Below are 24,176 nucleotides of genomic sequence, written 5' to 3'. Positions count from 1 at the left end.
CTTGTTTAAAAATACCACTGACATTGCTATGAGATAACTTGCACTAGTAAACTCGAATAGACCTGATACAAGTATACTCATATGAACCAGTCAACGTGTTTGATTATTGCAATATCGCAATATGAAAATATGAAAATCTGGGCAATATCCAGGCCTAGAAGCTACATGTTCAGTATGGACTCTGCTACTACTACAAAACAGGAAAACAAGGCGTTATGTACACATTTATTAATGTGATGTTTCAGGGGTCGTATATTGTGACCGAGTTAACATGGCCCGCATGTTCACCGTAGCATTCCTCTTAACATCAAAGTAATTCCGTGAAATTCAGCTGTACCTTGAACAAGCAAATAACAGATTTACAGAGCTATTAACAGTCTAGTGAGGATGAACACTTAAATATCACACAGACTCAAATGTATTTGAACAATATTTTCAGCATACCTCAAAAAGGCACAAAATCTATTTGTCTGGATTTCAAAAGCAGATTGCATAGGGTTATTACTAGAATTCAGCTGTTTTGTAATCTACAGCATAAAAATAGTGTCAGTGAATCAGTCTAGTTTTACTCCACTTTTAGCAATATTCCAGAAATATCACAGTGCGGGACAACTGAAATGGCCTTCACACATTGGACCCATATGGGGAATCAAACCCAGGTCTCCGGCCTGATGAGTGAATACTTCAACTACTATGCTACCCCTCTGCCACAGCATAAAAATAAAAATACAATGCCAAACCCAATCTTGTTCAATAAGAGACTGAGTTAAACAGGGAATCTCTGCTACATTTAAAAAATTCATACATTACCAATGAAACTTAAGTCTACTCTGAATATCAATATGAGCAAAAGGAATATTTCTTATACAACATTCATGATGAAAATGCGTAATCTCAGGTTTGAGATAACTATACCATCATCTAATATTAAATATCATCATATGTATGGTCGCATACACTAAAACGTGGCACATGGGACAGGCATCCAGTATATCATTGAAAATCAGAGCTAAGTCTAGAATAGAGCCCAAGGAACTACAGGTCAAATCTGGAATCTCGAATCAAAAAGCGTCTAAAGGACACAGTTCTGTATCTTTGTGCAATAGGCCTTCCAAAAGAATGACGTTGAAGGAAAATCAGGTTCCCCTGGGCAAGTAAAACCAAAACTGAAAAGTTGATACGAAATATCCAAAGAAGAGTTGATTAAAACACACATTCATCAAAAAAATATGCCTGGGTGGATAACATGTTGGCACACCAGTCTATACATATTGGATAACATGTTGGCACTCCAGTCTATGCATGTTGGATAACATGTTGGCACTCCAGTCTATACATATTGGATAACATGTTGGCATTCCATTCTATAGACATTGGATGTGCTGGCACTCCATTCTATACATTTGTATAACATGCTTCCACTCTATTCTATACATATTGGATAACATGCTGGCACTCCATTTTACACATATTGGATAACAAGTTGGCACTCCATTCTATACATATTATAATATTAGAGTATGTACATGCCCTGTGTCCAGCACTAGGAAAGTTAAGATCAAATCTAGAAAGGTCAAGTCTATCTTCAAGTCACACAAATCAAGAATGTTAATTTTACAAAACATAAAACCACTATGTTCCGATAATACCATACAGTTGGAAAGGAAACACAAATGCACTTGACAGTTAAAGAGTATTCCTATAGTAGGAAGTATTCACTGATGCAGAATATAAAACCATGCATAGTTTAATAAAAGATTCATAAACATTATTTAGATGAAATTAAAAACGTTATTGGACAAGTTCAATGGCAGCATATTACAGATATTAACTGGTATCTTCATAAAATTTGGGCTTAACCAGTTTGGATTTACAAAAATAATAACAATAAAGTGAGTGTGTTTAGTTTTACGCTGCACTCAGCAATATTCCAACTATATAGCGGCGGTCTGTAAATAATCAAGTCTGGACCAGACAATCCAGTGATCAACATGAGCATCGATCTGCGCAATTGGGAACCGATGACGTGTCAACCAAGTCAGTGATCCTGACCACCCGATTCCGTTAGTCGCCTTGTACGACAAGCATAGTCGCCATTTATGGCAAGCATGGGTTGCTGAAGGCCTATTCTACCCTGAGATCTTCACGGGTCAAATAACAATAAAGAGTGCTCAGTTTCCACAAGTAGTTCAACAACTGTTTTGGTAGACAAGATGGATGGCCTGCAACAGGTTGACCTGAACAAACAGACCCTGATCACAGCTATCACAGACAGCTCCCAGGCTGAAATGAATGTCACAGACTTCCGTGAAAATACATTCGCGACATGCCTTCTTTGAGGAATAAATATACAACCAGCTCCAGGAGCTCTGTTTTATATATGTACATCTCTGAATGAGAGCTATGTACATGATTTGAGCACAAAGGTATGACTATCTGCAAGAGAATAACTGTATTTTAAAATATGAAACAATCACATGTGCTTAGAAACATAGCAACAACATTGATGTTTAGATGTATCATTGCTAGTTATACACATAAAATTGCAGAAGCAATATACAAACTAATTACTCTTTGATCAAAGTAGATTGAAATACAATCACAATCATCTACTTTGAATCAACATTTCTGATTTTCTGTAGGGGGATTATTCACTATTTCAACTGAGTCCACCAATCAACTGCATTTCTGGAAAAAACTTCAAAGCAGACTATTTCTCCCTAAATCACATCAAGTCGTACATCACATTTGTAGTTTGTTGTGTGGATTATGGTATATAGAAACATTACAGGTGATGTACTAAAAATATGTGGTTACTATGGTTACTACAGTCAGGGATAAGAGTGTTTAAAAAAATAACTTTCGCTATCTTGGCAGAACTTAGCTGTATGTTCTGTTCCTATGACTAAGTTGACATTTCATATAAAGATATCCGCTGAATTCAGTCCCTCTGCAAAATTTTCATGAATGCATATTAATTCACTTTGAAGTCATTTTCTCAGTAACAACCAAGGATATTTTATAACACAAAATAAAATGATGCATATCTTACAGACACCATGTTATTTTCAAAAATACTAAACAGGTGCACATCTTTACCCCATTCTCAAATAGATCAGTTTATCTGTGAAAAGAGAAAGTAACTCCATCTTTGACTTAAATAACTGAGCATAATATGAGAGCATAAAATAATTTCTTAAAAATTAAAAGAAACTTTTGAAACAATCCTCTAAAATAAATGATCATCTCGAATAAAACATTCATCAAAAGCAAATCATTTTGTCCCTATAAAATCAAACAGTTTGCAGACAGAACCAAACACTTGCTAAACATTGATATTAGAATCAAGCATGTGATTTTACAGGTGCTTCTGAAGCAAGAAACAAAACTGGGAATTCATTAAAATATTTTTCAGTAAATGATGTAAACATTAGTGAACATTCAGATAGATGTATCTAGGCTCATCTGATACTACTCATGTTATTAATGTTAAAATTCAAATAAATATGTCTGGGACGATAAATTTGAACATATTAACACTTGAATATAATCAATCCATCGATGACATACAGTAAAAACATGCAGAACATGACATGAAAACTAAATATACAGAAGTTGCAGCAATAACAAAGTTGCAGTGGATGTATTGTAATGTACATGATTTCTTACATAATCTCATATCTCCCACAGATCTTATCTCGGTCTCTCATACAATGATTATCTAAAAATATCTCCTCTCGTAACAACAATCTGGTGAAAGACGTGGTTGTTTCTCAGTCAGCAATGCAGTATGTACAACACAGCGACCAGTGAAGTCCCTCTTCTACCTAAATGGGTGCACCTACCACCTCTTGGCCAGACTTAACCCTGAGACTGAATACTGACGTCATCAGTCAGAAACCCACACTATATACAAATAAGCCCAAACTGAGCTACAAGTGTCCAAGCGCAAAATGCCAGAGAATACTCAGCCTCGATTATCGGCTGAAACTGATATGATATGGCATACAAGGCAAGTAGTTAGTGAAGACACCACGAAAAGCTTAATCATATCCAAATTTACCTCTGCTGAAGCAAACATAATCAGTAATTGGAACATGACAATCATTTCTGATAGTGTTATTGTTTCTTCACTGACATCACGAGATCTATCTATGAGCCAAGTTTGGTGAAGAAACAGTGAACGGTTTTGATGTTCTGGTTTGGAAGAGAGCACACCCACCAAGTTCAGTCAAAGTCAAACTTGCAGCCATGGAAATGCAAAAACCAATTAATCACTATGCCCAAACTATCAAAAGACTCTAGTACACCACCAGATCTATCTACGTGCTAAGTTTGGTGAAGAAATAAACAGCAGTTTTGCTCCAGAAAAGACAAATGTGTAAGGATGCACGGACACACAGACAGAATCCATTTTAATGCCCCCCAGCAAAACGCATTGCAGGGGATAACAATGGCATTATTCAACAATGACATCAAGTAATGATATCTAACAATGGCAAATTACTACAGTGAGTTTAGTTTCATGCCACACTAAGCAACATTCCAGATACATGGTGGCACTCTGTAAATAATCAGATGTGGACCAGACAATCCAGTGATCAACAGCATATGCATCGTTCTTCATAATTGGGAACCAGTGGCATGTGTCAACCACGTCAGTGAGCCTGATTACCTGATCATGTTAGTTGCATCTTACGACAAGCATGGGTTACTGAAGACCAATTCTACCTCTAATCTTCATGAGTTCCCTTTGGTACAAACACACTCATGGAGAGCACAGAATGTCAATACATAAGACTGTTCTAACTAAACAGAAGTCCTCAAAAGTGCACCCATTTAGGTAGAAGAGGGACTTCAATAACAATAGCAAAATGGATGGTAATACGTATCTCGACAAATATCACAACTCGACACATTTCAAATTTCACGCTGTCATTTCACACAGGCAAATTGACTCTTTCCAACACCTGGTTACAGAATCTATTCCAAACATACTAGCAAATATAAATATGGTCCATCTTGTAATCATAGTAGTTAGCAATTATAAACATCCTACATCCCTAAAATGTTCAAAATTCTACCAACCCTTATCACATCTTTAACATTATGACATTAGCTTGCTTGTGTTAATTTCAATCCCAGTATACCGAACCTACAAATTAGGAGTATCTGACCCTCATGTTTTGAGCAAGTGAGTATGGTTTTACGCCTCTTTCCGCAATATTCCGGCAACATCACAAAAAGAGGCTCCACACACAACAACCATGTAGGGAATTGAACTCACGTCCTCAGCATGATGAGCGAATGTTTTAACCATCATGCTACCTCTCCACCCTATTTCGTGTAAAAAACAATAAAATTCATGCATGGTGGTGCTCTTACAGCTAGATTTGTACAATGAAGTGAAACCCTGCATGACTTTGTTTAACAATATTCAAAATAGGTTCCTCATTGTTGACCAATGACCTTATCACCTTCAAAAAAGCATGACGTCAACTCAGTAAGAGAAGACATATTGTTCATGCTGAATACTACTCCCGATATCGCTTCAGATTACACAGCGTACCAATCATTACAGCATTCACGGCTTCATGAATGATTATCGCTGACATGACAAAACTTCGCAATTAGATAATATACAACACACCAAACATGGATCACTCATATTAAAGTCTGCAAAATACTGTCTAAATGATATGAGTCAATTCAACCTTTACTCTGCCTGATTGCTTCAAAGACAGTTTTCCCTGCATTTTTTCAGTCATCACATTGCCTGAGACAAATCAGTGTTAAAAAGGTATTCAAAATGTAGATATTGGATGTAAGAGTCACTGGTGCCCTATAGTGTATCCCCTGCAGCGTCGGCCATGTTGGAGCAGATCAAGAAATATACAACATGTAGCTGCCAGACAGCAATCACAGAATTTAGCTGTAACCATGGTAACAGGATATATCTTCACCGCCTAATGTACACCATCATCAACTTTCGCCATCAGCTTCTTCGTACACCTGAAAAAAAGCAAAAAGGTTTGCACTGGATGATGACAATGACAACGATGATGATGACGACGATGATAATGATGATGATGATGATGATGATGATGATGATGATGATGATGATGACGACGATAATACTCTAATACACACTTTTGCAACACAATCAACTCCATAACGCCGACTGGCCATTTGCTTGGCAAACAACGAGCAGGCTACAGACAATACTGATCCAGGCTTGCAACAGAACAGATAAAATCAGTCAGAGTGTTTATAACTGTGCACTGTCCGGACTTTATGCCTACCTTGGTGAACGGATGGTCCTGTAGTCTGCTGGCTGTCCACCTCGCTTGAGGGTCATGCTGGAAGCAGCACGCCAGGAAATCCTTGCCTTCAGTACTCAGGTTCTCGGGCACAGCCGGTGTCCCTCCCATCCCAACCTTGAACATGATCTGGTAGTTGTTCTCAGCGTCATGCCAGGGGCGCTAGCAACACACAAATCTCCTTACAGAACACAGGGTGTCATGCAGACAGATCATATCAGACAGAACACTTTTCCAGTTTTCAAAGGAAAGTTGTATGTTATTTCAGTGAGTGAGAGTCTATTTTTCTTGCTGCTTGTAGCAACATTCCGGGAATATCACAGCAAGGGGTGTGGTGGGGTAGCCTAGTGGTGAAAGCCTTTGCTTGTCACACTGAAGATCCAGGTTCAATTCCCTAAATGGGTACAATTATGTATGAAGCCCATTTCTGGTGTTATGCACAGTGATATTGCTAAAGCTGCATGAAAACAAAACTCACTCACTCAGTATAACAGCAGGGGAGACCATAAATATTTAAGGATACTTTTTCTAAAACTTCTATACCTTTGAATTTGATCAGTCATCGTCTTTGACAGTCAAACCAAAATTAAAAAGGAGAAAATAAACATCATTTACAAGTCAAAGCAAGACCCTGGCACAATATCTCCTATTGAAATATTTAGAACCAAATTTAAGGTATGGGTTAGCTGTCTCATGTTAGCAATGACCATATAAACCATTTGACAACGTTCTTCAACTGATTTCTGTGTAAAGTATAAAAAAGAAAGCGTACTTAGTTAGAAGAAAATGCACCATTGTAAGAAGATCTCACCTTCCCGGTTGCCATCTCAATGACTACACAGCCCAGACTCCATATATCTGCTGCACGTCCACTACCTTCCTTGTCATTCTGGGTGATCACTTCTGGGGCCATATACGCTGCAACATCCATCAGTCAGTGCTATAGACCTCACAGTACACAATCACACTGTACCACGGCAAGGAGTCATAGTGACATGTTTGACTGTCTCTGTGTGTCTGTGTGTGTGTTTCTGCTGGTCTGTGCCTGCTCCTGAGTGTGTGCTTCTTGTTGTACCAGTCACAGATGATGCTGTTTTCCTAGTGCTGAGATACCATGTTCTCATTGTAACATTGATACCCTGCTTCAACACAATATCCTGACCATTGTTTTATCTCTTCATCTGAGCACTAGAGACACAGTATTAACAAAAACAATTTGTGTAGTATTCTCACTTACCCATCGTCCCAGCCAGACTGTTTATTTCACCAAGCATGGTGGTGTGGTTCTTCAGCTTTACCGAACATCCAAAGTCGCCAACCTTTACAGTTCCATTTGATGTCAAAAAGATATTTGCCCCTGAAACAGAAACAATACATGTTGTCAGGAACTTGCAGCAAATGGATCAGTGAACACTCATTTTGATTTTCAGCTACTCAGGGAGTATATAACTGTAAGACCTGAGAAGCTCTGCAGTCATATTACCAAGCCAATGCACTACAAAACATTCTAACACCTGGCAACGGATAGATGTGCCCTTTGTTTTCGTTCTCAACTACCTAGGGAGTATATAACTATATGACGTAGAAGTTCATCAGTCCTTCACTAAGACCATCTCAGTCAGTGGATGTTGTGCATTCAGTTTTTATTCTCAACTGCCTGGAGAGTATACAATGGACAAAATAGTCATCATAAGTCACATGATGCTTCTGTCGTCATAGTGGTAAAGAGTTACCTTTGATGTCTCGGTGCACTATGCCGTTTTCATGGAGATGGTTGATGGCGATGAGGATCTGCTTGGTGTATTTCCTGATGATGTGTTCTGGGAGGCCGATCTTCGCTGCCTCCTCCACAGTGCCACAGTCACAGTACTCCATGAAGATCAGCATTTCGTCCTTGAAAAACCAGCACATGTTTACATAATGTCTCTTTGGACACACATATACAACACACCAGCACCTGCTCACCCAGTGTCTCTCTGGACTTGACACACTTCTACAACACACCAGCATACACTCACACAGTGTCTCTCTAGACTTGACACATTTCTACAACACACCATCATATGCTCACACAGTGTCTCTCTAGACTTGACACATTTCTACAACACACCAGCATATCCTCACAGTGTCTCTCTGGACTCAACACACTTCTACAACACACTCACTCTGCACAGTTTTCTATTGACTTAAGTCAGTACACACAGGTGTGAGGGGCATATCATTCTACTCTTTTTCAGTCAGTTCTTACGAGAAGCAATGGGTTCTAGTGAACCAGCATCTAAATTCACACGCCAAAGTACCCATGTACAACATACCTTGTGCACTTCCACCCCGTAGTACTTGACCAGGTGTTTGTGCTGGTTACCCTCAAAGTTCTTGATCTCGTCAGCAATTTCCTTAAAACCCTGCTGGTCATTTGGCTGCATCTTCATCTGAAATAGCAATCTGTTTTACCTACAGGGAAACAAAAAATCTCAGCAGGAAGATGACCGTGCATTCACCTTCCTCCCTCATGGCTGGGACAATTTCTTTCATGACAAATGGGGATTTCTGTAGGCCTTCTAAAGCTCTGATTATCTCAGTATATACTCATACAAAATATAATTTACAGATGAATCAAAATTCATAACATACTAAACATATGAAACCTAATCTTAGAAAATTTTCAAAAATTGGGGCTTAAAGATCATTTCAAGTCTGCAGTGATTTCATTGTCTGTGCTTCACAGTATTTCCCCACCATGAGATACCACTTTTAACCAGTGAAACACTAATGACATGTGACAGGTAGCTTACCCTTCAGACACTTAAGAGATCTTACCTCACACATAAATGCCATTTCTGATGGGCTAAGCACTCTTTTATTATTTTTAATGTACCCCACTCATAAGCAAGTAATATTTCAATGTACTCCACTGGGAATGCCAAGCGCATTTGGTACTTGGTGTTAGTAATTCTTTATCTTGAATAACACTGATTCACGTATGATGCACAGAAATTACTAACGTTTAGCGAAAGCAAATCGACGGAAGGGAGACAGCTCTAAATCTGTTTTTTTCTTGTCATCTGGAAAATCTAGCCATGGCTACAGAAAGTTCTGTACATATGTTTCAAACAATTCAAAATTAACATTGAGGTATTTGGTAAGCTAAATAAGTTATTCACTGGTCCCTCGGGGCCCATGGTGATGTACCCTCGGACTAAGGGAACATAAACAGTGAGTAAGTGAGTTTAATTTTACAGCTATATGGAGGTGGTCTGTAAATAATCGAGTCTGGATCAGACAATCAAGTGATCAACAACATGAGCATCGATCTAAGCAACTGGGAACCGATGACATGTGTTAACCAAGTCAGCGAGCCTGACCACCCGATCCCCTTAGTTGCCTCTTGCGATATCAAAGTCGCCTTTATGGCAAGCATGGGTTGCTGAAGGCCTAATCTACCCCAGGACCTTCAGAGGTCAGAACATAAACAAACGTCGAGGGTACACCAACCCATGTTCCCCTTGTGACCAGTGATACATTTGTTTGTCTGTTTCTTGCTGTTCAACAAAAAGATACACTACTTCAGACGCATGACGTCGACCAATAAATTATCAAATCTGTGTCAGATAATGTAGTGATTGATATTATCTACCAAGTCACTGAACCTGACCAGCTAGACCCTCTGGTGGTCTCAACCAACAGTGGTTTGGGATCAACTGTCTGCTGACCTGACTGAAAATCCCCACAGGGTCGGTGTTCTGTGACATGACTCACCTCCTTCAGCGCCATCAGCTCTCCTGTCTCCATGTTGACAGCTGTATACACCTTCCCAAACTGACCCTCACCTACAACACACCGCATCTTGTATGTCGGGCCCTATTCCATTGAGTGATACTTCAACTAAGGTGACCTCTCGTACAACACACAGAGCCCATTTGTTTTGTTTCATTTGAGTGCTTGGTTACGCATAATCAGATAGCTACCTAGCACGAATGACACACACTGCTCATTTGAGTGACATGCTTGGTTGACTGTTTACAATCAAATATAATAATTTTAGGTCAGTCAATTCAAAATTCAAAAAATATTTCCTTGCTAGTAATAGTGTTCCACAGACATAGACAAAATGCACTGTCTGAATATGACTTGTATGGGTCTGTACCCCTCATCTATTAATCAATCCAATTAACAAAAAACAAAACAATAGCTTGGATGATCACAAAATTGTTCATTTGTGAAAGTAAGTCGGGAAATAACGATACGTATCTTTGTCCTACAAACCCATGTTGTTATAATGACATGCATCAGCCACTCTCACAATTTACCTCCTAAGTCTTGCAGGAGGGCCCTCTTGGCACTCAAGAGTAATCATGTGAGAGACACTTGGGCCGTGTTATTACCTAATTCATAGCTCATGCATTTATAACAACCTGATAGATACAACTGTTGCCTTTTTTGTCTTTTTTTTTAGGCTCTTGCTTTATTCTAGTAAAAACTAGTGAGTGGCTTCAGATTTATGTTGCAATATTCCAGGTACATGGCAGAAGTCTTTAAACAATTAAGTTTGGACCAGAAAATCCAGTGATCATCAGCATGAGCATCAATCTGTGCAACTGGTATCGTATAGTGTCAAGTAAGCCAGCAAGACCAACCACCTGATCCCCTTTGTTGCCTCTTACAACAAGCACGAGTTACTGAAAATCAGTTCTAAGCCAGAACTTGAGGAATTAGTCAAAACTACAGTCATATCAAAATAAAATTAGTGGTCAGTTTGAGACTGTTATCTCTACAGTCTACTGTACTTTAGGACAGGGTAATGATCACTGTGTGGTTTGGGCTCTGGCAAACAGCCACACAATGTATCTTCAACAGTAAGCCAAAGTAATTGCAATTTGCAAAGCTACCTGAAAATATTACTGTCATCAGAATCTTATTTTTTATATGACAATTTTGTGAGCAACATTGATTTGAGATGGATGTCCTTGTAGAGGTATTTTATGGAGTCAAAAAATTCTTGATTCATTAGCTCATTTGTTTCAAAGAGCCTGAGTCAGCCATATTCAAGTTACAGTTAAGTGAATGAAATCATTAGCACTCACTGACAAACATGGGGTACAAATGACCTATTCAGCAGTAGAACCCTTATGGATTGTTGTGACTACATATCTTACGGTGCTAGTATCTGTGTTTGACACTCAGACGTGTACATGGGGACAATAACTCATGCAGCTTTCCTCAGAAATGGGGACATTCTTTGGTCATCATACACTTCTCATTTAAAATGAAGGTTCCCAATATTCTACTGTACTAAACGTAGCAAAATTTACAAGTTCTAAATGAGAATATATAATGTCAAAATCGAACATATCAATCTTACAATCTTAATTCAAATCCCTACTGCAGCTCACCTATCTTGTTTCCTCTCTGCCACCTGAAGTTGACTCTCCTGACGTTGATGTGGTAGTCAATCTCACTCTGCCGTGACGTTGTCCGGCCGATCACTCTCTTGTCCCGCATCTTCTGGTTGCGTTCCTCCTCCAAGCGACGACACCCCAGCTTGATGCGTTCTTTCCTCGACAAGTTGGTTAGAGACTCACACTGGGATGCTGCAGTATAATTGACAGATTCACATACATCCTGGAGCAAAGGATTTACAATGGGAGAGTGGACAAGATATCAATCCTGAAATGGGCCCATGGGGTAGTATAGTGGATACAGCATATGCTCATTACTCCAAAGAGCCGGGTTTCTTCCCACTCGATTTCTTTGACCCCTGTGATATAACTGGAATACTGCTAAAAGCAGCATAAAAGTACTAAAACTAAATCTCCCACTAAAATTCCCATACATGACTGAGGAACTCAAAAATGCCTTCAAAGTAGGACTGCAGAGCAATCCTTTCATTAAGATTCTAGATTCTGCAAGTGCAACACATTCATCTGCACCTTCAGTACAAGGAAGAGAATGACTTCAGTTAACAGTTAAGTGGTCAACCAGAGAAAGAAGCACATTTTACACGAGCTTCCACTGGCTTCCTACAACAGATAGAGCTAGGGTGTGCAGGATTAAGGTGATAGAAGCGGGTGAAAACTTAGGTTTAGGTCGTTTCCACTCCACAGTCAACTTAACAGGAGAAAGCACAAATGTGAGACATGTTTGAATATTTCCCACTTAAATATGCTAACTGCAGGATTAAACAAAGCCCATCCCTCCCTTTTGAGACAAAGCCCAAATCGATTCCATGGAAACCAAGTAAAATAAAAAGAACCCAAAATCTGCAAATAGTAAAAAGGCAGATCTGTGTATATATCTGTCAAGTTTTGTTGAAAGATATTAAACGGTTTTCAATATGAGCTCCGGAAATGAAGACCACTACTCCCTTTTCAGACTAAGGCCACAACATTTCCATGGAAACCAAGAAAAATAAAATGACGAAAATCTCTAAATAGCAAAAGGCAACACTTAAGGTCTTGCTTCATATTTCTACACGTTTTTGTTGAAAAAGATTTAGCGATTTTCAAGCTATGCTCAGGAAACAATATGATTACAGGTGTACAGAAGGATGCGGCTTCATCTATATCCCCCCTACACTACATGCCAGAGGGATAAAGTTGGTGAATGAGTTTAGTTTTATGCCGCACTCAGTAATATTCCACCTATATGGCGGCAGTCTGTAAATAACCAAGTCGTCCATGACAAGAGGAGAACAAATAACAAACTTGTGTACATACATGAATCCAAGATGTTGGGACTGGGTGTGGAGGGCGTGGACAGCCCGGAGACATGTGGGATCCCTTCACTCATGGTGGATCTACTAGAGTTTGAGCGTACCATCTTCTGGCTGAGGGATGGTTCTGGGCACGACGGAAATCTCTGCATGTGGTGACGGAAATTGCCCTCTACACCTGATTTAACTGCAACAAGTTAAATATAACATAAAAATATATTTTTGTTTGTACATATATACAATATTTGTAAACATATTTTTTCTTCATAGATTAAAGGATGAGGTAGTTCATAACTGAAAAGCCAGCGTACCCAATGTAACATACATTGTTATATTATGGATTACATTTTCTGAGTTAAGTACAGATTCTTGTACCTTTGTTGGGTTGAGGGATTTGAACCCACACTTTTAAAGTCAGTCACGCACTCAGCCTCAAGGCTTACACCAAAACTGGAAATTGGACAACAGGTAGTCTGGATCCCTTTCCTTGTTTACCTCTGATACACAATGCCAATATATATTTGGGAGTACACATTGTGCAGGAAGGAATTTAGCAAAAGTGGTCAAAGGTACAACATTATACTGGGGATTAGATTTCTCTGGGTAGGAGAGAAGTCTCCATACATCTGACTCCTCCCTGAGATGATCCCAAACACAAGGGCAGCTTACCATGAGGCCAATGGCCACCCTTGTCTGCTGATCCAATAACATGGGTGATACAGTCGTTGATATTTTTCTTCAGCTCCTGAAATAAATTTCGGACAATTATACAGATAAATTCAAGATCCTTTCTACATGTGATATGTCATGTGTGATTTTTCACTTAATCTGTGAACTGTAGTTTACTTAGGTCAGGAGACCTTAACTTAATGAGGAAGACAACCTGCAGAGAAACAGTGTCTTCCATTTTTTCTGAAAATGCATAAAGAATTATATATATGTTCATACATTTTTCAAAAACTATTCACATTGTTGTTTTGTGCCAAATACTATTTCACATTTCTATTTTGTCATGATAAAAAGTTTCTAATAAAGCTAAATGAAGCAAAGTGATTTTGTTGTGTCTTTGTTTCATAATCAATCATTAACTCAATTAACTCTAAGCAGTGTTTTGTTAAAAAAAATTCTTGCAATATATTACAATACATAATGCAATAAATATTTTGCATCGGAATATATCACAGTATGAAAATTCTCTGCAATACCCACCCTTAGTACACCGTATATATTGATATACAGACATACCTGAAATTCATCCTCAGACAAACACGCCAGGACTTTAGGCTCACATGCCACTGTGAGGAAATCAAGGCCTTGATTGGCCCATCTGGAGAAGATGATTCTCAAATGATGTACATAATTCTAGTATGAGACAATCATCAAAGGTAATATGATGAAATTCCTCTTACACAACACCAAGGTTCAAACCAGAAAGATTCCATCGTATAGCTTATACCTGTTTCTATTACCATAGGAAATGAAGACAAGTGTGAGCAAATTTATCCGCACACACATAGTATAATTTTACCTCCATTTATTTGAATCTTTAAGGTGCTGGGGAATTTCAACACATATTCAAAATGAGTATGAATGTGAGATAAACATGTATAAGACTGACTGGATAGTGAATGTCATCATTTGTGTGATAAACAACTTTATATAGTACATAAACTAAGAGGGTCAGCAGTAATGCATGAAATAGCCAGCCATTTTATACATAAAATAAAAACATGTATAAGACTGACTGGATAGTGAATGTCATCATTTGTGTGATAAACAACTTTATATAGTACATAAACTAAGAGGGTCAGCAGTAATGCATGAAATAGCCAGCCATTTTATACATAAAATAAAAACATGTATAAGACTGACTGGATAGTGAATGTCATCATTTGTGTGATAAACAACTTTATATAGTACATAAACTAAGAGGGTCAGCAGTAATGCATGAAATAGCCAGCCATTTTATACATAAAATAAAAACATGTATAAGACTGACTGGATAGTGAATGTCATCATTTGTGTGATAAACAACTTTATATAGTACATAAACTAAGAGGGTCAGCAGTAATGCATGAAATAGCCAGCCATTTTATACATAAAATAAAAACATGTATAAGACTGACTGGATAGTGAATGTCATCATTTGTGTGATAAACAACTTTATATAGTACATAAACTAAGAGGGTCAGCAGTAATGCATGAAATAGCCAGCCATTTTATACATAAAATAAAAACATGTATAAGACTGACTGGATAGTGAATGTCATCATTTGTGTGATAAACAACTTTATATAGTACATAAACTAAGAGGGTCAGCAGTAATGCATGAAATAGCCAGCCATTTTATACATAAAATAAAAACATGTATAAGACTGACTGGATAGTGAATGTCATCATTTGTGTGATAAACAACTTTATATAGTACATAAACTAAGAGGGTCAGCAGTAATGCATGAAATAGCCAGCCATTTTATACATAAAATAAAAACATGTATAAGACTGACTGGATAGTGAATGTCATCATTTGTGTGATAAACAACTTTATATAGTACATAAACTAAGAGGGTCAGCAGTAATGCATGAAATAGCCAGCCATTTTATACATAAAATAAAAACATGTATAAGACTGACTGGATAGTGAATGTCATCATTTGTGTGATAAACAACTTTATATAGTACATAAACTAAGAGGGTCAGCAGTAATGCATGAAATAGCCAGCCATTTTATACATAAAATAAAAACATGTATAAGACTGACTGGATAGTGAATGTCATCATTTGTGTGATAAACAACTTTATATAGTACATAAACTAAGAGGGTCAGCAGTAATGCATGAAATAGCCAGCCATTTTATACATAAAATAAACACATGTATAAGACTGACTGGATAGTGAATGTCATCATTTGTGTGATAAACAACTTTATATAGTACATAAACTAAGAGGGTCAGCAGTAATGCATGAAATAGTCAGCCATTTTCTGGAGTCATTGTGGCAACCCAATCTACAATTTGTTTGTCACTTACATTATAGAACTTAACTAAGTAATTATTCTTTGCCTGCCTAGGAGTTCTTCTGTCAGCATGAGCTAGTTTTATACCATCCAGTCACCTACCTCTGACCATCTTTGGGGTTCTACCACCTTTGGGGTTCTGCCACTTTAAGCAATATTCCAGCAAATATCAGGGGCAGGGAACACCAGTACCCATGTGGGAAATGAAACCCAGGTCTTCAGCATTACGAGCAAATGCCTTCACCACTAGGCTACCCCTCTACTAACAGAATACGCATGCAATACACTTTCAAGGGACCAATGTCTGACGGAATTAATTATCTAGTAATACGTCACCTGGGTCTCATTCCTCTGCCCCTTTCACATTTTTCTGACACAAACTTCATCCAAGACTTGGCAAACTTGACAAGTCCTCTTCCCAGTCTCTGCCTCTGATCCCCCGACACAAGACGGGAAACCTCCTTGTAATACTGCACACAAAAGACAGGTACTCTTTACAATACTATCAATACAAACAATACTGGCTAAAACATGATTCAAGCAATCAATGCTTGTCACTGTAGGTGTCTAACTGGACCGGTGGCCTGCTGATCTTCTGGCAAACAAGGATAAGTTGGACAAGGCAAAGAACAAGAAGCAGATGCTGCCTGACAATGAGCAAATGCATTAGGTTTCTGAAACGGAGAGCACATTTAGGCTACAGCATGTGCAGTGCATGACAATGAAATTGTTTCCACTCATAGCTGCACACCCCTTCTTCAGATGACTCTCATGCTTCATTCATCCCATTACACTTGATCGCGGACAACCTAGGACCCCTTCATTCACAATGACAAGTCCAGTGGGCAGCACTCATACCGGCTAATAAGGGACAACTGTCAGGTCAGTGCTCATTTTATCCCAGTAGAAAATATGAGTCATCATATCCAGAATGTGTGCAACATGCTCATAACATCAATCCCTGGGTTCACTACAAACTGTTGAAACGTTGCTTGAATACTGTAGAGTGTGAAGTTAAACAACAAACAACAACTTTCCCAAATTCATGTATACATGTACTATACAACAAAAATAATGTTATCCTCCAACTACCCCGACTCACCTCAAACCCAAAGTTATAACACTGCAACATTGTCTCTCTGTACAGTTTGAGGATATGATTCTTCTCGCTGTCCTCCAACTTGGCAATATCGTCGAAGTTGAGTTTTTCGTCCACTTGGCTTATGGCGGTAGCCACATTCCCTCGCATCTCAATGGCTGTGTTCTGCAACAGAGACACGTTTTGTATGTTGGGGTATCAGACTGGAGTGAATAAGTAAGTACAGTTTTATCCTGCTTTTAGCAATATTCCAGCAATATAATGGCAGGGGGACACCCAAAATGGGTTTCACATGTTGTACCCATGATGTGGGGAATCATATATGAGTGAATGAGTGTGTGAGTGAGTGAACAGGGAGGAATAAAGGTGAGTTTTAGAAAGGTGACATTTAACCTCATTCAAAGACATTCGAACAAAATCATAGGACATTGCTATTAAAACGCCTCTTTTCATTCAGCAAAGAATGGTTATCAACCAGTGACTATCATCCTTGTAATGTTTCAAAAGCCAGTTTGGGATGTATGCTACTCAGGGAGAAGGGAATGAAAATGAGTGTGCACTGACCCACTGTCCAGGGCATTGGGAATTTAACACCATAAGTATTAATTTGGTGAATGCATTCTGGTACATAAGAAACAGATACATTTCCATCATTGATGTTATTGTCCTCACCTTGAGAGAAGCCAGGGACTCTGCTATAGACTGATGGCAGGATGTCTGTTCATTGACCAGACTGATGGTATCTCCCATCTTGTTGTTGAACTCTTTCCGTTGACTGGAGAGTTGTGACGAGTGAATCACCACCAGCAACAGAGACTCCACCTGAAATAGCAGCCAGTTCTCACTTGAAGCATCACAAAAATCAGACTTGTTCTTTTGAACTTAACCTCCTAGTAATTCATTTAGCAATTGATGATTTTTTTAGTTTTTAGTCAACAGTCTTTTCTAGCACTTCATATCACCTCATATCAGACAGTTGTTGATTCACCATTCTCCCGATGGCTACCTCATGTATCGACAAGTGTATAGGACAAGATCTTTTTAGTCAATAGTCTTTTCCAGCACCTCATACATATCCTAACGAGTTTTAGTTCTACGTCCCTCTCAGCAATATTCCAGCAATATCACGATGAGTGACACCAGAATTCACTTATTTGTATCCATGTGATGAATTGAACCTGTGTCTTCGGTGTGATCAGCAAGCAAAGCAACCACTAGGCTCCAAGATCACAATGAAAGAATGACTGCACCTTTCACAAGGCAAAAAGACAGACCAGGTGGCTGACCCAGTTTTCAATCTTCATCTGAACATCCCAAGCCTTTGCTTGACATTTATAATCCCTCATGGACGAAATAGACAAATACCAATTTTTACAAACCTGTTTAGACCTTTGTTGTTATGGGTACCAGTCACTGTACTTTGATCCAAATTAATAGACATGTTTATCCGACATTTTGACAAAAACTGGTTCCAACTAATGCATCACACTAATGGATCATGTAATACAGTGTAGAATTTTTAGATTCTTCCAAATCAACAATTTTCTAAATTGTCTTTCTTGAAATGAAAATGGGTCAAAAGCAGAATAACTGCAAGTCTATTCATTCCACTGGCACACTATTTTGAATTCCTGGAAGAGTGTTGATTTATTTTCACACATACAATTAGCATCCTTAAAGATTTAAGTTGTTTCCTTCCTTGAAATTGCAGCATTTGTTGTTTAACACTGCACTTTCCCAGTTCTATGACAGCAGTCTGTTACAATATCGAGTTGAGTTTGGACCAGACAATCCAGTGATCAACAAAATGACAACTGACCTACACAACTGGAATATGATGAAATATGTGAACCATGTCAGCATGCATGACCACTCAATACCATTAGTTGACGTTTATGACATGCATGGGTTGCTGAAGACTAACATGGATCTTCAGGGGTCAAAACTATAGTGTAGTTCTGGTTTTCACTCACCTCGATATGAGACAGGGCAATAGCAGTTTCAGCAGTAAGCTCCATATGGACCTTCTCCCCCGACCACAGTGGACATTGAGGCACTTGGTCAATGCAGCCCTTACACCGCAGCATGAGGAGGTAGCCCTCGTTGACAAGGCACTGACCATCCTCGTCCGTCCACTGCTTGGCCGTACTCTCCTCTCGACCACATGTGACGTTGAGCAGTTGTAAGATGAGGCGGGTGTTGCTCATGATCTCATGTGGGATGAACATCATGTATCCAGAGCTTAGTGGGGCTATCACCTGTAGTGTATAAGCACAGTGTAACTGATGAGGTCAAAACTGTAGTTACCTCTATCATATGACACAATCAGCTGCAGCACTACAAGCACAATATCACTGATGAGCTATCTGACATCCAGCTGTAAAGATACTGTAAGCCCGATCCAGTGGGTAAAATCATTTCAAGAGTTTGTTAGCTACTAGGGCTAGCTATGTTTGAAAGTTACTAGCCCACAAAATATATCACTAGCCTGAAATCTGAATGTAGAAACTAAGCAAAAGATTAAAAAAGGACAAAATACCATAAAAACAAAGAAGAAAAGACATGTCTGAATGTCTTAAAGATTTTGTTTGCGCTAAAAAAAACTTGAATGAGTCATCATTAAGCTGTTAATGTGATGAACATTTTTATCAGGCCATAATCTTACAGGATTTAAAAGTGGGCTCCAACTTAACTACAGTCGGACCCCGATTACCTGGACGAAAAATATTCATGTACGTATATCAATAAATCAACAGTCAGTAGTAATAACAGTGAATCATCATAACATATAAATGTACCGATAATACATTGAAGGCGGAACGTGGGTTACCCTTTGTCAAGTTGTCTCGGACGTAATCGTGTAGCGTGTGGAGCTTCAGATGGTAAGTTAGATGAAAAACATAAGTTTCTATTTTGTCAACTGCATATTCTTTTGTTAATTTTAAATGCCCTAAAAACATACAACATCATATCGAATTTATGCTGTCTGCAGTCACTAGTGTTTTGATGGCTAATTAATCAATTCACACCAAATGCCTTCTGATAGATTACGAAATCACATAGTCGTGCAATAAACGGTATTGACATGACACATACACATGCATGTTGCACAGATCTCTCCGTCCGGATAACTGGATCATTTTTCAATGGAAATGTATGGGAATGGTTTGAAAATTTGCTGTTCGGGTCCGGAAGCGCGGGGTCCGCTTAAGCGAGTACAATTAATGAACGTAAGTTTCGTTTCACATAAAAATCGTCCGGAAGGCGGGGTTTCTGGATATGTGGGGTCCGGGTAAAAGGGGTTCGACTGTAGTCAAGAGAGAGTGACATATTTACTGTAGTCAAGAGAGAGTGACATATTTACAAAATGACTTCATGAAGTAGGCCAGTGACTGTGGTGATTTACTTGCCCAGCTGGACTTTTACTAGCCACAGGCTGGAGGGCCAGTGGCTATTTTGCACACAGCTGGTAAGGTCAATACTGTAGTAACCTTGACAATGAGACATGCTTTGTCTCCCAAGATATGTCAGAAAGACCTACTCTGACATGATTCTTTTCCTCCAGCTTATCCAGAAATTCTCTAGTTGTCACCGAGATGTTGAAATCTGATGCAATCTCAAGGTCCTTGAATGAAACAAAACATCATTGTATCAAACCTATTAGTGACCTTATGTAACTTGTACTCAAATTGCTAATCCATTATACATATATACCTTAATTTTTCTATCATCTTTGTAATCATATCAATGCAGAGCTTAAGGCAAAACATTCACAGTTTTCTACAGTAGTACAATCTTCCTAGCAACTGATATTGTAGGGAACACAGGTAACAGGTATTTAAGGAACAATCAGCGGGTCAAGAAAAAGGAAAACACTTTACTGATGAATATTTGACACATAGTTCTGGACCAACAAAAAGCGGAGTAAAAAAACAATCAGCTGTAAGAATGAAAACACATACTTGAGAGAGAACCCCGTCTCTGGACATTAACTTCAACCAAATACAAGAAAGCAGCAGAAATATCAAAAACAAAGTAGAGCAAGACACTAATTCTGAATTTTGATAGACTGCTTACCTTTCTTAACATTTTAGCAAAACCCAGGGCCTTTGATGCTCTTTCCCGAGCCTCATGAAACAGAATCTTGAAGTTCCTACATGTGTGCTGGATGGTGTGCCTGGATGGAAGCAAAACAGTTAAGTGTTTTGTGTCATGTCTCAATATAATCACCAGAACTTCTGCTACTCATTTGGGAATGAAAATGCTTGCAGATTAACTACTACAATACTGCAAATTGGTAGGGTAGTTGTGCTTCAAGTTCACGTCTGTTAAAGACAATACACCATGTCACAATTAGCTTATTCATCAAAGGCAGATAACTGTTTTAAAACACTCCTTGGATGACTGCAGAACAAATCTGCTTTTATGAGCTCAGCATTTAAATACCCTGCTAAAAGCGACGTAAAACCATACCCACTCAAAAAGACCTTTCACACAAAGAACAAAGGGCAACTACCTGTAATCAGAAACCCATTCCTTGTTGGATGTCGTAGTTGAGTCGTCTGAACACTCCTGGTCACTGCGGTCATTCTCGTAGGCTGTCAAGTCGTACAGGTCAGATGTACAGTCATCGATGCCATTTTCCAGGAAGTCCGCAATATTCAGCAGCAAACTGAGAACCATGGTGCTGGAAAGGAGACCGATCAGAACAACTCAATTTATGCTACTCAAAAGAACCCTGGCTAATTTTCCTTTAATCTGTCTATATTTAATCATTAACTGTGTCTGTGTGCCTCTATAACCCACAAATAACCAAAATGTAATTGTAAGTAATCCTGCCTAGATCATTAGTTTTTAACTAAATGTTTGTGAACTGGCAGTGAATTCTTGATTTACTAGCAATATTCATCAGTTTGTATCAGTCTGTTATTTTGCTTGCTGTTTAATGCCATATTCAGCATCACATAATGGCTGTCTGTAAATAATAGAGTCTGGTCCAGGCAATCAAGTGATCAACAGCTTCAGTATCAATCTACGCATTTGCGATACGATGAGTCAACTGTCGCTGTCAAGTCAGCGAGCCTGACTACCCGATCCCATTAGCTGCTTCTGACAACAGGCATGTGATACTAAAGACCAATACTAACCCCGATCTTCACGGGTTTCACGAGTTTGTGTTAATACAGTACCATCATACCAAACCTAATCCTAGATCAATGTCATTACTTATGGGATACTAAATGACTTTCTGTGTAATACCATTTTTATTAAACAAGTTAATAATTTGGTATCAAACTAGCATAAGCAAGTTGGATACTAAATCTTTCATGAGTTTAATATAAATGGAATTTCACAGTAGCTAGTTTTGTTTTCTGTTTATCCATCTCCAAATTATTTTGATAGAAACTGCGGCGAAATTGCCTACAGCATGATGCTTCAAGGAGTGAAGCAAGGCCGAAGACCACTGCGACAGAGACATTGGCAAAGTGACGTCATAACTGTAATGTAAACCATAATGAAGTCATATGTCTAGCGGCATTAAACTTGTGTAATATTGCCATAAAAACATTACACTGCAGCATCTTTCATGGGCAAGTAAAAATATATGGCTCCCAACCTGAACTTCTTGCCTGCTTCTGCCTCTCCTCCTATGACGTGAGGACAGATGTACTTGGTGAACATCCATTCCTCCTCCAGGGCATTCTTCAGACTCCGTGATGCTTCTGGCAGGGACTGTAGCGCACTGATCCAACTCTGCAGGTACTTGAAGTAATCCTGTCCACAACAGATTAGCATTATCAAATTAAAATCATCTCTAAATCATAAACCCTGTACAGCATGTTCCTCATGCTCTTCCTGGGGTTCAAAAATCCTATTGCCCGATGCCCGGGACAAGTCAGGTTTCATTTTGGGCAATGAAATAATGGTATTATAGTTGTACAAGGGCTACAAGATAATTTCGGTTTAAGGTTTCAAACTACAAATAATAAAATTCATTTGATATCTGCTCAAAATGTAGCTATTACATTTCACAAATAATAACTAGATAATAAAGTAGAGTAATCTTCCTTTGCTATTTATCACTTCTCAATATATAGTCCACTAACCATTAACATTAAATACCATTTTGATTTATTCTTTCATAACTATGTCATCATGATTAAAATTTGCATATGACCTCTTTCATTTACATTGACATCCCTAAATGACACCAACAGAAACAGACATTATCAGGGGATTTATCCTGCTAAAACACTATCCACTGTATGATAAATGTATGATAAATTACTGTATTATGAACGTTGTCACCATCTCATTAAATCCAAAATAATACTACAACATAAAGGAATGTGACAGTCATTTAAATCCAAGACAGCCTTTTAATCCAAGGCAAATCTGACGGCAACTTCCATCATGCATTAGAATAACAAGCCATTAAACGGGATTTAATATCACAGAAACAGTTACAGTCTCAATACTCCTCAACTCATTATAACACTGACATACATACATCCAGCATGGCCTTCATGTCGTTATCAAACTGTTCCAGATCAGTGGCAAACTTCTCCTCTGCCTCGTTGTCATCCCACATGACGGAGGCCACCATGTGCTGATAGTACTGCTTGACCAGCACTGCCCCCTTCAGCACTTCCTTGCACTCCCGAATCAGCTGCAGTATATTACAGGCTGTTACTTAGTGAAAGATAGTGGGGTCATCAACTAGTTTTCATAATAATCATTGGTTTGTCAGCCTTAAATTCACTGATAAATGCTTGTCAAAACAGAGTGATCAGGTCTGCCTTGCTGACTTTTTATGAAAATTTTTTATGGTATCCCAATTACATAGACCAATGCTCATGCTGCAAGTCACTGGATATTTTACAATTATTTAGAAACTGCAACCATATAGCTGGAATATTACCTAGTGCGGTGTTAAACACTAAGGTCAGGGGAAACGTGGTTTAACATCATACTTTAGAATATTTCATTCCAATGACGACATACATGTGTGTGTATGTGTGGCTACTT

At 38.6% G+C, this 24,176-nt stretch overlaps 1 protein-coding gene across 1 annotated transcript in view; it reads right to left on the bottom strand.

The window, feature by feature from the left end:
• Nucleotides 1-210: 210 nt before the first annotated feature.
• The window catches only part of LOC137286711 (mitogen-activated protein kinase kinase kinase 4-like), a 36,617-nt gene continuing 12,651 nt past the window's right edge, over nt 211-24,176 (bottom strand). Inside the window, exons 6-25 of the mRNA XM_067818694.1 lie at nt 23,659-23,817; nt 22,765-22,922; nt 21,664-21,834; nt 21,225-21,324; nt 20,689-20,772; nt 19,121-19,405; nt 17,820-17,969; nt 17,151-17,312; nt 16,385-16,518; nt 14,278-14,359; nt 13,702-13,777; nt 13,037-13,219; nt 11,714-11,911; nt 10,080-10,150; nt 8,636-8,752; nt 8,054-8,213; nt 7,558-7,677; nt 7,132-7,238; nt 6,303-6,482; nt 211-6,012 (exon numbers count right to left, since the gene is read on the bottom strand). Coding sequence (XP_067674795.1) covers nt 5,983-6,012; nt 6,303-6,482; nt 7,132-7,238; nt 7,558-7,677; nt 8,054-8,213; nt 8,636-8,752; nt 10,080-10,150; nt 11,714-11,911; nt 13,037-13,219; nt 13,702-13,777; nt 14,278-14,359; nt 16,385-16,518; nt 17,151-17,312; nt 17,820-17,969; nt 19,121-19,405; nt 20,689-20,772; nt 21,225-21,324; nt 21,664-21,834; nt 22,765-22,922; nt 23,659-23,817 — 2,727 coding nt within the window. The 3' untranslated portion in view covers nt 211-5,982. The remainder of the gene's footprint in view (nt 6,013-6,302; nt 6,483-7,131; nt 7,239-7,557; nt 7,678-8,053; nt 8,214-8,635; nt 8,753-10,079; nt 10,151-11,713; nt 11,912-13,036; nt 13,220-13,701; nt 13,778-14,277; nt 14,360-16,384; nt 16,519-17,150; nt 17,313-17,819; nt 17,970-19,120; nt 19,406-20,688; nt 20,773-21,224; nt 21,325-21,663; nt 21,835-22,764; nt 22,923-23,658; nt 23,818-24,176) is intronic.

Source organism: Haliotis asinina, chromosome 6, assembly GCF_037392515.1.
Source record: "Haliotis asinina isolate JCU_RB_2024 chromosome 6, JCU_Hal_asi_v2, whole genome shotgun sequence".
Lineage (NCBI taxonomy): Eukaryota > Metazoa > Mollusca > Gastropoda > Lepetellida > Haliotidae > Haliotis > Haliotis asinina.
The sequence above is the reverse complement of the archived record's forward strand: the minus strand, read 5'-3'. Positions and strand labels throughout refer to the sequence as shown.